Source organism: Callithrix jacchus, chromosome 4 (assembly GCF_049354715.1).
Source record: "Callithrix jacchus isolate 240 chromosome 4, calJac240_pri, whole genome shotgun sequence".
Classification (NCBI taxonomy): Eukaryota; Metazoa; Chordata; class Mammalia; order Primates; family Cebidae; genus Callithrix; species Callithrix jacchus.
This window is the reverse complement of record NC_133505.1, coordinates 95,548,465-95,563,967: the sequence shown is the minus strand read 5'-3', so window position 1 is coordinate 95,563,967 and position 15,503 is coordinate 95,548,465. Positions and strand designations below refer to the sequence as shown.

General features: G+C 41.2%; 1 protein-coding gene across 18 annotated transcripts in view; it reads right to left on the bottom strand.

The window, feature by feature from the left end:
- ANKRD6 (ankyrin repeat domain 6) overlaps positions 1-15,503 on the bottom strand; it is a 199,159-nt gene that overhangs the window by 119,916 nt on the left and 63,740 nt on the right. For 6 of the 18 annotated variants that reach the window (XM_078369786.1, XM_078369812.1, XM_078369793.1 and 3 more), the window contains exon 1: positions 14,511-14,634. The exons of the other annotated variants lie outside the window; for them this stretch is intronic. Coding sequence is in view for 1 of the 6 variants with exons in the window: in XM_035296339.3 (XP_035152230.1) it covers positions 14,511-14,528 (18 nt within the window). In the remaining 5 variants the exon portion in view is untranslated. Of the gene's footprint in view, positions 1-14,510; positions 14,635-15,503 lie in introns of those variants that run through there. 18 annotated transcript variants of the gene reach the window in all.

The window sequence follows — 15,503 nt, the reverse complement described above, 5'->3', positions numbered from 1 at the left end:
GTCTTAACCATAGAGGAAGGCAAGGGAGACAGTGGTTGGGAATGGGCCTTGAGAAAGCCAACCTCAAGCATCTGCTGCAGAAATCTTTATCCAATTGTGCTTACTTCTGCAAAGAAGCTGGCACATACCCTATATACAAAAATTACAAAAACCTTAATGAATGGTCCATAAAGCTATTCAGGAGCTTATTTCTCCTTGCTTATTCAATTCAAAGACTCCATCTAATCCATAGCAAACTGGGCTCTCAAATCAACAGAAACAATGACCAGATTGTATTCTCACCTTGGTCACAATGTCAGATTAGCAAATTTGAAATTATTTGCATTCACCTCTCTGCATAGCAGGTTTCAAGAGAACTTCACATCATTCTCTATATCTCTCTCTCTACCTTTAAAACAAAACAAAAGGCCGGGCGCGGTGGCTCAAGCCTGTAATCCCAGCACTTTGGGAGGCCGAGGCGGGTGGATCACGAGGTCGGCAGATTGAGACCATCCTGGTCAACATGGTGAAACCCCATCTCTACTAAAAATTACAAAAAATTAGCTGGGCACAGTGGCGTGTGCCTGTAATCCCAGCTACTAAGGAGGCTGAGGCAGGAAAATTGCCTGAACCCAGGGGGCGGAGGTTACAGTGAGCCAAGATCGCGCCATTGCACTCCAGCCTGGGGAACAAGAGCGAAACTCCGTCTCAAAAAAAAAAAAAACAAAACAAAACTTGGCATTCAGAATAAAAGCAAAATCTAAGCAAGGTAAAAAATATATACATATATATGTATATATATCTTTGTTATTACTTATGCATTTGTATATCTTAGTTAATTTAGTGTTTAGTTCTCTTATATTCCCCCTTACCTAAGTAGCCACATTTTCTCTAAGTATTTAGCTCCTTAGCTATAGAAAAGAATGAGATAAATACAAATGATATGCTAAAATATTTACAAATAAAGTGATAACACTGGCTTCAAAATAACCCAAAAGAGTGGGAAGATGTCAGTGGAAGAGGGAACAAGACTGATCACGAGTTCATAATTTCTCAGTCTGGGAGTGAGGTACACTCATCTATTTGTGAAATTTGTCACAATTCAAAGTTTTGTTTTTATTTGTTTTAAATCCCTCTGGAACTGATATTAACATATACTTTACAGATGAACCTCAAAAACATTATGCTCAATGAAAGTAGTCAGAAACAAAAAACCATATACTATCTGATTCTATTTATATGTAACATCTAGAAAAGGCAAATTTATGGAGGCAGAAAGGGGATGATGGTTGCCTAGAGCTAGGGGTGGGAATGGAAATTGATCACTGAAGGGCATGAGGAAACTTTTTGGAGTGACGAAAATGTTCTCAAACCGGATTCTGGTGATGGTTGCACACTGCGTAAAATTACTTTAAAAATCACGAAACTGCATAGTTGTAGTGGACAAATTTTATAATATATAAATTATACCTTAATAAAACTATTTAAATATTTGAAAGCTCTGAAGACACACAGACACACACACAGAGAGAAAGAGAAATACAACCACTGTTATTTGCTAATACTACACTTAGGAAGACAAGACTTGCAGGAAAAGTGTTTAAAAGACACAACTTAGAAAACAGGACAGTTTCCAAGGATTTCAAAGATCCCCTATTATTGTAGAAAAGCAGCGTCTAGTCACATATACCACTTCTTGTAGTCTTCTTACAAATCTGAAAATTAGAAATAGAAAAAGGAAAAAAAAAACCAGAGGTCTGTTTTTGGTCAAGCTGAACAGTCAGCCACTACTTTACTCAGCAGAACTCACCAGGAGGCAGGAATTTACCAGGGCCAGGAGGATAAAAGTCACAAAGCAGGAGTCAGGTATGCTGAGTGAATGAATGAATTAATAAACAGTAGTTAAAAGCTTTCAAATTCAATTTTAAATATCCTAAATGATCAGCTTGTACCAAAGAAATTTTTGCAGACTCAGAAAAATCATGAATGGAAGCCTGGTTTTTGTTGCAAAGTAACTTTTTGTTTGTTTTTTACAAACTTTTGGGAGAATCTAATCTATTCATAATCACCTCAGATCAAACCTACCTGGCAAGGAGGGAAACTTAAAAGTTCAGAGAGAAAGCATTTCTGACAAGTTGGAATTTATACAAAACAGAAAAGAAGAAACTATAAACTCAACCAGAGCAGGGGACATTCTGTTTGGGGTAGAAGCTTTGGCTGCTGCAAAGTAAAGAAGTGGAATAATTTTTCATCAGTATTCTTGGATGTTCTACCAAAAAGTAAAGGCTAATGTTTATGCTTAGATGTTGGGACAAACCTCTTATTTGCAGACCCCATAAGTTTTCCAAATTGCAAAACACAATAAAAGTTTGTTCTCTTGTCATTTGAAAATAGACAGTAGCATTTAAATTTTATCTTTCCCCCAGATCACCTGAGGTCAGGAGTTTGAGACCAGCCTGGCCAACATGGCGAAACCCCATCTCTACTAAAAATTAGCCAGGGGTGGTGGCAGGCGCTTGTACTCCCAGCTACTCAGGAGACTGAGACAGGAGAGTTGCTTGAACCTGGGAGGCGGAGGTTGCAGTGAGCCAAGATCACATCACTGCACTCCAGCCTGGATGACAGAGAGAGACTCTGTCTATAAATAAATAAATAAATAAAATTTGTCTTTCCCCAGGGCACATCTCTGAAAGGGGAAAGAGAGAAGAGACGACTTCCTGGGCCTGGTCCCAATGGTACCACCCAGTATATCTCTGCCCACATCTCTGTGTTTACACATTGACTTCAGTGAGTTTCCTGCAAGCTTGTTATCAACAGGATCCCAGCTGGTGATTTACTCTGCCCTCTACCATTAATCATTCCAACAGAACCGCACCTATGGGGCGGCTTCATAGGCAGAATTCTGTTCTGTTATTCATTCAAATATTGTCTTCCCAAAGGAAACTCCTAAGTACTTTAATTACAGGGTGGGGGAAGCTTGCTAATCCCCATTGTCAGGGTTCCTGAGACCCCGAGAAGTACAACTCCAGAGTCTTCATTTTGTAGATGGGAGACAGGCTTAGTAAGATGTCCTAAAGCCTGAAGGTGGCCACCAGTTAGCTCCAGGATTCTTTCTCTTTCTTGGGGCCCATGAGATTGCATATGAACATGTACACTGGGGTCAGCAGCATGGACTCCAAATCTTGACACCACAATTATTACAAAAGAGAACCTGGGCAAGTCGGAAACTTTCTGAGCCTCAGTTTCCTCACCTAAAAAATGGAAATAACATCTATAACTTGCAGGTGGTTGTAAAGATAAAATGAAATAAAAAGTGTCCTAGACAGCATGCAGCAAAGGGCTGGTGTTCGATAAATGCAATTTATTGAATGCAATAAATCATAGTGAGCTGAAGGTAATATAATTAAATTACAGTATTGAATTTCTACAAAGCCCTATGATAGAGTTTCAGTTTGATAAGTAAAAAGCACTACTTTCTCATTCTGTAGTAGAAAAATGAGCCAACAGAAGAGAACTGAAAAATATTATGAAAGTAGGGCTTTCCTACACTGAAGCACCAGCAGGAACTACGTTCAGAGTTGTAGAGTTGATTCCATTTATATACTACCTGTCAGAGTCCTAGGCACAATACAAGCCGACATCCACCTGCAAAGAGGTGAACCCAGCAAAAGAGCTGTACTGAGCTCAGTCCTGGTCCTATCTTGAGGAGATTAGGTCAACTTGGGGTCTGAGGGCAGACAGATTCCTTCCCTGCTGTGGAAAACATCCCCCTCACCCTCCTCCCAGAGGTCCATCTTAGAATAGCGACCTGGCTTCTTATCTGTTGCCAAAGTTTCTAAGTCTGGGCCCCAAACCAGCAATCAATTTCTTCTTCCCACATACTGACCGATCTAAAATTCTCTCTGATGTGGTGATGAGTTTCCTAACATCAGTCCTCCTGGGTGTTTTATTTTTCCTATAGGTTGAATCCAAACAATAATGTTCAGGCAGAAGCAGGCGCCACTTTTTAACTGGGTGGCTGGGAAGCACAGTGGCCTCTAAACTACTATCCTCATGAAGGCAGGATGTCCACACTGCAAGGATAGTGAGGCTAGGCAAGAAAGACTGGCTGCAGGAGAGAAGGGAAGGCAGTGCAAAGCCTTCTGTCATTAGGCAGCAGCTGCATGCAGTGCTGAGGTTCCCCAACCAGGACAGGCTTGATTGCTGGTACCTTCACATTGAAAATCAGTTTCCTATTAATGGTCTTTCTGAGTCTGCAAAACACTGCTTAGAGAATTGTTACAGAGACTCACTCCTTGACCAAACTTGAGTTGGACTCTTCTGGGGTCTCTTGTTGACTTGGCCTCAATGTTAGTAGTGGTCCTTTCCAGGCCTGCACAGCCCAATGTTAGCAAGAATCCTAAGTCAGTTCAGAGAGAATCATCCCACCCCTGATATTTAATCCCATTACTATCTGATCAAATTCTTCATCCCCCTGATGACATCTCATCAAGAGTTATCTGCCTTCAGCAGGAATCCTGTTAGTTTAGCATGAATTACCCAACCCTTGACGTCTCCTCTTAGTAATCTTCCATCCACAGATGCCCGTGGCCTTTTCCTTGGCTACCAACCCCACTCATTTTTTTCCCCTTGGTAAAGAGAGGATCTTACTATGTTGCTCAGGCTGGTCTCAAACTCCTGGTCTCAAGTGATCCTCCTGCCACCACACCTGGTCCTCCTATTCATTCTTGTATTCAGAGTTGAACCCAATCTCTCTCCCCTTGTGGAACTACCTTGACACCTAGGAGGATAATCCTGAATAAAGTCTCCCTTACCATTTTAACAAGTGTCGGAATAACTTTAACAATTGTAGTGGGTTGAACAGTAGCCCCCAAAAAGTTATGTCAACTTCCTAATGCCTGAAACCTGTCAGTATTACCTTATATGAAAAAAGAGTGAATATTACCTTATATAACCCCCCAAAATGTGGTTAAATTAAGGATTTTCTGAGGAGGGCCTTATCCTGGATTATCACAGTGGGCCCTAAATGTAGTCATGTGTATCCTTATAAGAGAGAGAGGGGCTGGGCATGGTGGCTCACACCTGTAATCCCAGCACTTTGGGAGGTAGAAGTAGAAAGACTGCTTGAGACCAGCCTGGGGAACACAGTGAGGCCCCGTCTCTACAAAAAAATTTTTTTAATTAGCTGGGCATGATGGTGCATGCCTGTAGTCCCAGCTACTCAGGAGGCTGAGGTGAGAGAATTTCTTGAGCCCAGGAGGTCAAGGCTGTGGTGAGCTGAGATGACGCCACTGTATTCCAGACTGGGTGACAGACAGAGCAAGACCTGGTCTCAAAAAAAAAGGAGAGGGAGAGGGAGAGAGACAGAGTTGACACACAGAAGACAAGAGGAAGTAAAGATGAAGGCAGAGATTGGAGCCATATTTCCCAAGCCAAGAAATACATGCAACCATCAGAAACTGTAAGAGGCAAGAAACAGAATCTTCTCCAGAACCTCTGGAGAAAGCAGGGCCCTCCAACACCTTGATTTTGGACTTCTGGCCTCTAGAACTCTGGGAGAATACATTTCTGTTGCTTTACACCCACCAGGTTTGTGGTAATTTGTTACAAAAGGAAACTGATGTGAGGATTGAAGGGCAAGTCCACGTCTGCAGCCAGCTGAAGTACGTTATGGAGCCACATATTCACACCTATCATTTGACATTTTTACAATAAGCTTGAATTATTTCTATTATAAAAACTAATAACGAAAAGCCATAATCCATGAGTATATGTGGAATTTGGGGCATGGGGAAGAGCAAAAATATAAGAATGTATCATGCAGCTTAGGAAGACAGCTGAAAAAACACAAGACTTTCACCTGCTATTTCTCAAGTGGTAAATATAAAACTGATTACCCTGACACCTAGCAGGATAATCCTGAATAAAGTCTCCCTTACCATTTTAACAAGTGTCGGAATAACTTTAACAATTGTAGTGGGTTGAACAGTAGCCCCCAAAAAGTTATGTCAACTTCCTAATGCCTGAAACCTATCAGTCTCAAAAAAAAATACACTCTTAAATTCTAGCTCATGGGCTGGGCGCGGTGGCTCACGCCTGTAATCCCAGAGCTCTGGAAGGTCCAGGCGGGTGGATCACCTGAGGCCAAGAGTTCAAGACCAGCCTGACCAACATGGTGAAACCCCATTTAAAAAAAAAAAACCTCTAGCTCATTAACAGGGCTCTGTCTCCCAGCCCCAGCAGTCTCTCCAGAAATACCCTTATAGGGAGGAAAAGCATCTTTCCCCACCCATACTAGGTTCATGGCTGAGGCCCCGTAACAAAAGATTAACCAGAGAAAAACATAAACATTTATTCAATGTAAGTTTTAGGTGACATGGGAGTCTTCATAAGGAAATGAAGACCCAAGGCAATAGAGAAATGCATATATTTTTATGCTGGGTGTGATGAAGAAATGGAGAGTGATGAAGTATGACTGGATAAAGGGATAGGATCTAATGGTAACAAACTGGAAGAAACACAGCACGACCTCTTGGTGCAGATTCTTCTCTGTGACTCTTCATCTTCAGGGATAATTACATTCTTTTCCTCCGGGTTTAAGGAGAGGACCTTTCATATGAGATCTCAAAACCTGCTTCAGGGAACGATCAGACAATTCTTCCTAGATTGCATGGACAACTTCAGGGGAAGGGGGCAGGAGGGAAAGTAAGAGCAACCCTCCTATGTCTGCAGTTTTCTCAAGTTTCTGCAGTTTGAAATATTTTGGGGTCACGTGTCTTGAACCACAACACCCTCCCTTCCAGACTGTGTTCATTTTTAGGATTGTCATAACAAATTACCACAAATGTGGTGGCTTGGACAACAAAAATGTGTTCCCTCACAGTTCTGGAGGCCAGGAGTCCAAAATGAGGTTGTCGGTGGAGCCATGTTCAGTCTGGAAGCTCCTGGGGAGACCCCTTCCAGCTTCTGATGATGGCAACATTCCTTGACTTGTGGCCTCATCATTTCAGTCTCACTGGTCACACAGCCTTGTCCTGTTCTGTGTCAAATCTCCCTCTGCCTCTTAAAAGAACACTTGTTGGATTTAGGGCTCACTCAAATGATCCAGGATGACCACTTCATCTTAATCATATCTGCAAAACCTTCTTTTAAAATAAGGGAACATTCAAAGGCTCTGGGGCTTAGGACATGGACTTACCTTTTTGGGGGCCACAATTCGATCCACTACACAGGCCAAGCAGAGATAGCACTTCTCCCTAGAAGTCTTCCCTGCTCTCATTTTCTAAACCACAGAGATGGGTTTTCTCTCAAAGACATACCCTGCAGCTTCTCACAGCTGTGTTTGGTCCAGCTGAATTAGCTAGCCCACTGTTTTTCCAGAGCAAGACTGCCGGAACAGATGCTCATTAGGATAAGGAGGACCAGGCATCCTCACCACTGCAGTCACCACTGCGTCACAGCAGCCTTTTGCACCTGTCATCTGACCATCTCCAGGACAGGGCCCGTGTCACTCATCTTTGCATCCCCTGCACCTCACCACAGTACCTATAAACAATAAGAGCTTCAATCATATCTGATATTTGTCAAATAAAAGAATGAATCTATCTGTATCGCTCACACAAAACACCTGTTTTGTACATTGCTGCTCATTATGAGGTATCACACATTTGTGTACTACACAACGCCTAGTAAGGAAGATAAATATTTACAGGATTCTCTGCACAATCCCCATCAGTTACACCCATAAAACTGATTTGAAGATCCAGTAACAGGTGAAAACCACAGCTGGAAAATCACTGACCGAGGTGATTGCTAAGGTCTTTTCCAGCGCTAAATTCTATGATGACTAACAACTAGAAAATCAAGTGGCATGCAATTGAACTGTGTTAATCTAGACCAAACTGAATGACCAGAAAACTAAGGAAAAAATGCCCATATAAATACAAGGTGCTTAGATGCCACTGGGAAAAATAAAAGGTGACCCTTGGGTAGCATACATTATTAGTCATGTTGTCTGCATGAAAATAAATTCGTTAAACAAAACACAGTGGACAACACAGGACACAGAATCCCTGAGTAGCAAGTGGCCCTAAGAGTTCTGGTCACCCTTGTTGAGTGCCAGTTCCTTCATCTCTAACCCCTGCTCAAGTACACCCCAAGTCACAATGTCTTCATAAAATTCTCATTTATATATTTAAAAGGCTCCACAGTTCATGGAGCTTTCCAATTACCATTAGACACAGAGGCTTCACCAGGCCGAGACTGCCCGGTGGCCTCCAGTTCCTCCTGCTCACCATTCTCTAGTCTACCGGTACTCCCTCCAGTATCCCCAGCTCCACCCAAATGTGCATGCCTTGCTCTCAGCACTGTCCAAATCCCCATTAGATACTACCTGATACGATCCTAAGGTAGTCTCTTTTCCAATGATGTTTTTATGTTAATCTGGAATCCCAGAAGACCAAAAACTTAGAAGATGCAAAAGACCAAACTTCTAATCATGAAATTTTAGGCACAGGAGACTGAGTAGAGACATTTAAGAAAAATATTTTCGGGACTTCTTCAAAATTTACCAACTGGAGAGCCAGATCTCTACCTACTTGAGTGTGAGCCAGCCCTGGCTATAGATATATCAATCTGTGGGCAGCTGGTATCCTTAATAATGAACAACTTCCTTCTGTTCTGTCAAGAGCAGAGACAAAGACATGATTCAGGGGCACTCAAACTGAATTATTGTCCTCGTTTAAACTTTCCCTCTCAGGCAGAGCTGTCAGCTGCAGTAGCCGGTTCGGGTAAGGACCAACATTCTCAAAAGCAAAGCTGTTCAAGTCCCCAGGCAGCCAACACAAATGGTTCTGCCTTGATTTCCTGCCCCGCTCTGTGGCACTGAGACCCTCCAGAAGCAATGCCCTGGGCATGTACAGCCTGCCCTGGACCCAGCACCAACAGGGAGGCAGTGTGCAATGAATGAGACAAGCCATAAGTCCCCACCAAGGTTATCAGTCAATGCACAGTCCTAAGAAACCACCTCTGGAATTGGATTTTCAAACTGGGGGTCATGGCCTATTAGTGGGTCATGAAAATAAGTTAATAATCATAAACAGCATTTTAAAGAATGGAATGAGTGAAATGGAACAGAACGGAATGGAACAGAACAGAACAGATTGATACATAACACATCTATTTTGGGTAGGAAACATTTGTTTCATTTGTGTGTGTGTTTATATATGTATGTGTACATACTGGGTCACTATGTAAAATGTAGTTCTTACAGTAGGTCACAGTCAAAAGTTTAAAACCTGCTGTTCTTGATTAAAAATGAGTCAAATATTCAATACAAAGAAATAATGAAAATATAACCTATATTTCTTTTTGGAATGCCAATAAGTACCCTAAGTACCTTGGACAGTGTCTAAAAATCAAATCAGCCTTTACCAAGCATAGTTCTGGGGGCCTAAAATGTATTTTCAGAAATCTGAGAATCCTCAATAAGGATGAATTTTTACATTCTTTGTTCTTAATGAGAATCTAACAAACTGAACATATTGGAAATCATCTGGATGTTTCCCTCATAACTGCATTATATCATGTGGTTTGTTTTTATTTGTTTATTAGAGACAGGGTCTCACTCTGTCCCTCAGTCTGGAGTGCAGTGGTGCAATCACAGCTCACTGAAGCCTCTAACTCTGGGGCTCAAGCAATCCTCTTGCCTCCACCTCCTAAGTAGCTGGGACTGCAGGCATGCACCACTACACCCAGCTTCATTATGTTACATGAATTAAATGCTCACATTTGCATTTGTGTTTATAATCAAATGCAGGTGGGTGGACTGCTGAGAACAAAATGAAAGCAGACTTCATCTGGCAACACTGCACTGGATACAGGTGAAGGCTAAGCTGGCTAGGTCACAACCTGGTGTAGAGAGGGGTCTCAGTCATTTAAATCGAGATGAAAGGTGGGTGAACTGAGTCACCACCAGGCACTTGGTAGCACAGGCAAGCTGAACAAGCATCCTGGGCCACAGCACTTAGTATCAAGTCAAGTAACAAAGGGTACACTGTGGATCCTCTGTACGTACCAACTTGCAGCAATTTCTTTATGGTAAAAGTAAATACAATGAAATAAGTGATTTTTACATATCACAGAATAAAAAGACTGACTTGCTGTTTCACAATTTATGTAGCTAATTTCATGTATTTTTCCTATCATGTTACCAAAGATAATTATTTTCCTATTAGTATGTCTAGACATTAAACTGGGTTGCGGGGAAGAGAGTCTAAGGACTTCACATCCTCTCACACATAAACATCCCTTGATCAATGAGAGAAGGTGAAGCACAGGTAAAAATACAAGTGTAGGTGAGCTCCTTGTTCTTTTCATTTGATGGTGAAATGCTTTATGTTATTTGTTTCGTGGCTAATTCATTTTCTTAATTATGCTTGCCCCAGAACAATAGGAAATGAATTTATATTCCAAATTATTGGAATGAGGAGGTCCCAGTACATAGAATGTTAGAAGGAATCCAAGCTAAATTTTTTAATGCTGAGAAAAGTTGGTAAGAGGAATACTGAGACAAGCTTCCTAGAAAGAAATCTAGCAATATGTATCCAAAGCTTTAAACTGTTGTTTGTTCTTTGGCTCTGAAATCCCACATTTTGAAAATGATCCGAAAGTAATACTCTGGATATCAGAAATAATTTAATTATAAGAAACTAATGCCAGGGGATTCATTAGTGGATGTATGGTCATATAATCATGTTGATGCTGGTGCTGATAAGATGAAATTTAACAGATACTGAGGGCTTACTTTAGGTAAGGCTCTATTCTGAGCACCCAAAGTCTATTATCTCATTTAATTCTCAGAACACACCAATGTGAATGGTATTAACAGTCTCCCCATTTTACAGATGAGTAAATGACACACAAAGCCATTCAATAATTTGCCCAGTTAATAAGGGTCAGGGCTAAGGTACGAATCCAGAGGGTCCAACTCTAGGACCTGCACTCTTCAGCACCATCCTCTCAGTGGATTACTAATAGTTGCTATGGACTGAATGCTTGTGTCCGCCCCCCACCCCAAATTCACATGTTCAAACCCTAATCCCCAGTGTGATGTGATCTGGAGATGGGACTTTGGGGAGGTAATTAGGTCATGAGGGTGTAGCCTTCACGATGGGATTAGTGCCCTTATAAGAAGAGACAACAAAAGAGCTTGCTTCCTCTCTATCTGCTCTACAAATGTGAGGACACGGCAAGGAAACCAGGAAGATGGTTTCAACCAAAATGCTCGCACCTAGCATTTTGGAGACCAAAAAAAGAGAATCATTTGAGCCCAGGAATTTGAGACCAGCCTGGGCAAGAAGGCGAGACCCCATCTCTACAAAAAAATTAAAAAGTAAAAATATATGTAAATGTATATATTTAAATATAAAAATATATTTAAACATTTTTAAAAAGAACTAAACCATGCTGACACCCTAATCTCAAATGTCCCAGATCTCAGAACTGTCAGAAATAAATTTCTGATTGCTTAAGCCATCCATCTACAATATTTTGTTATAGCAGCCTGAACTAAGAAGTCACGTAAAATTCTGTAATACAATCATGTTGCAAACATGGATACGTTCTGAGAAATGCACTGTTAGGTGATTTTGTCGTGTGCGAACATCATAGCATGTACGTAGAGAAACCTAGATAGTATATATATTTTTATTTATATAATTTTTCCGTGTGTGTGTGTGTGTATGTGTGTATGTGTGTGTGTGTATAACCAAATGTCCCAGCACCATTACTGAATATAAATCATTTCTGCTACTTGATCTGCAATGCCAGTCTCAAGTGCCACATATCAGGTTTCTCTATAAGCTCTATTGTAATCTTTTGGGATCATCTTCATATAGATGGTCTGTCATTGGCTAAAAAGTCGTTATGTGGCCCATGAATGTATGTCACAGAAACAATACATGAGGTATTACAAAGTAAACAAAGTTGGTTGTCAAGCATCATACATTATGACCCCGTTTTGGTAAAACGTTTTAAAGGCTGGCAAGATATGTATCAAAATGTAGTTATTACTGATATTTTTCTTACTTATTTGAATTTTCTTTAAATAAATTGTTTTTATATGGAAAACAACACATTAATTAAAATGCATGTTCCAGGTAATAGAATGCTGTAGTTATTAAGAATTGTATATATGCACAAACATCACAGCAAATTTCTGGTGAGGATTAGTAATAATTTACATTTGCTTTCTACAAAAGGACAATCCAGAGAGAAGCTTTTCTGTGTGACTTTCATTTAACAGCACTTCGTTATCGAATAAGGAGTAATTTAATTATGCCAACCTACTAAAAAACTCAGATATCCCAGGAATCTTTTTTCTAGTCCAAATCCCCTTCTGCCTCATCAGAGTTGTCTAGATGGTTCCTGCAGTCTGGCCTGTGACAACAGGCAGCCAGATTCGGATTTGCAGAGCAGCACTGGAGGCTCCAGAGTGACCCTCTTTCCCAACAGATGGGACAGCACCCAGCAGCAGGGCAATGTGAAGAGGTAGCTGCCCTTTGTTTACAGCAGAAAAGCCCAGGGCATGGGGACAAGCATGTGGCCACAATAAACCCACTGCTTCCCTTTGAGGAAAGAATATAAAGGAAAATCCAAAGCCAACCAAAAACCCCAGGCCTGGCTCTGCACCTGCTTTTCAGTCATATCAGTATTTTCTGTGCTTACCAAGCAACAAAGTTCTGAATCTGAGATGCCACAGCCGAGTGTCCTGATCCAGCATTACCGGATATGACGTCACTCCAGAAAACAGCTTTCAATGCTAAATGTGAGATACAGACACTGAGCGTATTGGCACCACATCAGTATGTGATGCGTGCCAATACTCCACTTATGAACTTGACAGAAACAAAACAAGAAGAACCTTAGTAATCATCCAGTCCAGTGTTACTCATGGGGTGTCACTGGTATTTGGAGTGGGCCAATTCTTCATTGGGCTGGGTGTGACAGTCTAGGGCACTTCAAAATGCCCGACATCCAGGGTCTCCAAACCATTAGTGCCCCATATAGTGTGGCAACCTGACATATTCCCATTCAACATTTCCAAGGGCCCCTGGGTTGAGAAGCACTAATCTAGTCCCTCGCTGAGGTCCAGAGTCATTCGCCTAAGGCTACCTAGGTAGCTAGAGTAGAGCCCACGACTCAAAACACTCAGTTTAGTATTTCTTCCACTGTACCAAACTCCACTAATTAAATTCATTAGAGCAAGAAGCACTTAAAAATCAAGAATAGGTTTCACATTCCATAATAGGCTTTATGGCTTCTGGATCTAAGATTGATTGCTTGAACTTTTTTTTCCAATCTCATTATGGGTATTCTGGTATGGAAACCTAACTCTATTACTGTAATTGCTTTTAAAAGAGCAAAAACATATCTGAATATTCAAGGTTTAAGGTTCACTGTGTGCTGAATTCATATTGCAAAAGGTATCTGTACCAGAGAGAGAAAGAGATCTGAAAACATTTGTGTTTTATTAAAAAAATGTTTTCTTTAAAAGCACCATCTCTGTAAGCAGTTAAAGAAGTGAGTCCTATGTGGGAAAACTTTACCAAACAAAACTTTTTACTTCAACACATTTTTCAAGATCAAGATTTTTCTCTTACTCAATCCAGTACTCATCATTCTGAAAATGAAATCTAAATTTATATTTTAAATAATCTCTGGCTAGTTAGTAAAGGACTTGTAAAAAAAAATAAGCCCACAGCATTACAAAGGCATATATCCTCTACCCTGTGGTAAAAGCATCACATATTTCACAATTCACATATTGAATTTTGGATGCTGAAGTTTCAGAAGAAAAAAGAAAAACACTTCAAAATATTAATTTTTGGTGGGGTGTGGTGGCTCATGCCGGTAATCCCAGAACTTTGGGAGGCTGAGGCAGGCAGATCACCTGAGGTCAGGAGTTCAAGAGCAGCCTGGCCAACATGGTGAAACCCCTGTCACTACTAAAAATACAAAAATCAGCAGGGTGTGGTGGCGTGCACACACCTGTATATAATCCCAGATATTCAGGACCCTGAGGCATGAGAAGTGCTTGAACTTGGGAGATGGAGGTTGCAGTGAGCCAAGATCACACCACTGCACTCCAGCCTGGGTGACAGAGTGAGGCTGACTCAAAATAGAAAGAGAAACAGAGAGAGGAGGACTACAGAAAACACAATGCCAAAAATAAAATCATCGTTCAGAAATGTCTGGTAAAATTCAAAAAATACTTTGAACCTCATATCTAATCTTGTTATTGTAAACGTACATACATGTGCACAAATGTGACTGTTGCTCTCCTTACATAAATCAAATTAATAATCACCCAGCAGTATTCATTTTCATTTCAAAAACGTTTAAAGGACGTATGTCTATATCCAGAAAAGAACACATTCCAAACACTCCCACTGCATGCAGCTAGCTGGGAGAACCTTGCTGTCGACAACTCCAATGCAAAATGGAACAGTTTTATAAGAATAAATACTCACGGGGACTTCCCTCTGCATCCGGGACAGCCCGGTCCTCACAAAAGCAAAGCCTTGGCCCTCATAGAGCCAGGGCTTTGTGTGGGAAGGCGGGAGGGTCTGCTACGAAACAGCCTTAGGCCCCTCTGACATTTACATGTCAATGCCCAAACCAAAACTCCTCTGATCCTCCACTCCAGCAGATTCTCCACCACAGCAGCTGTGGCACCCTCTGAGAGCCAGACTGTAGGTTTTGTTCTTCTGCCTTTTCTAAGGAGCCTTGAAGCCGTTGGCTGCCAGCACGCATTTGGCAAACTCGTTATGAGGGATTTGTCACCCTCTTCAGAGCCCCTGAGCCTAGGTAAATGCATCAGCAATCTAGCAGGCAGGCTTTTCAAATCATCCAAGGACACCATGCTGGGAGAGATGAATGCTTTAGATAGGACCCACTGGACAGAATCAGAATTCCAAAAGATGTCTGGGTCTGGAAAAAATGAGCCCAAAGGAAAAAAGATAACATTTAGAGAAGCATGTTGCATCTTGCACTTAGGCTGAAAAAGCAACTGCTCTGGAGTTTTGATTTGTTTACAAATCAATATGAGACAATGGTGTGATGTGGGTGCCAAAAACAAGTTAACAAACTTAATTTTAGGATGCATTATCAGAAATACCATATTATGAAAAACGTGCTAGGAACTCTGAAGAATAGATGTTCTATATACTGTTCTACCTAGTGGAGTAGGTAACCAAGAGGGTGACTTCGAGGAATCTTGTCCAATGAGGAAGAAATCATTTGAGGGTAGGGGTAGGGACATGACCATCCTCAATACATGAAAGATACAAAGAGTAGACTTATTCTGGGGGCTCCAAACAGCAGAACAAAGGAATGATGATTAGATGGAGATAGTAACTACATAAGGTAGGGAGAATTTCCAACAATGAAAAATTCTGGCCCCTGTGCATTTGTGACCAAGGGGGCTTTCCTGCAGGACTGGGGAGAGGGTAGCCTACACAGGG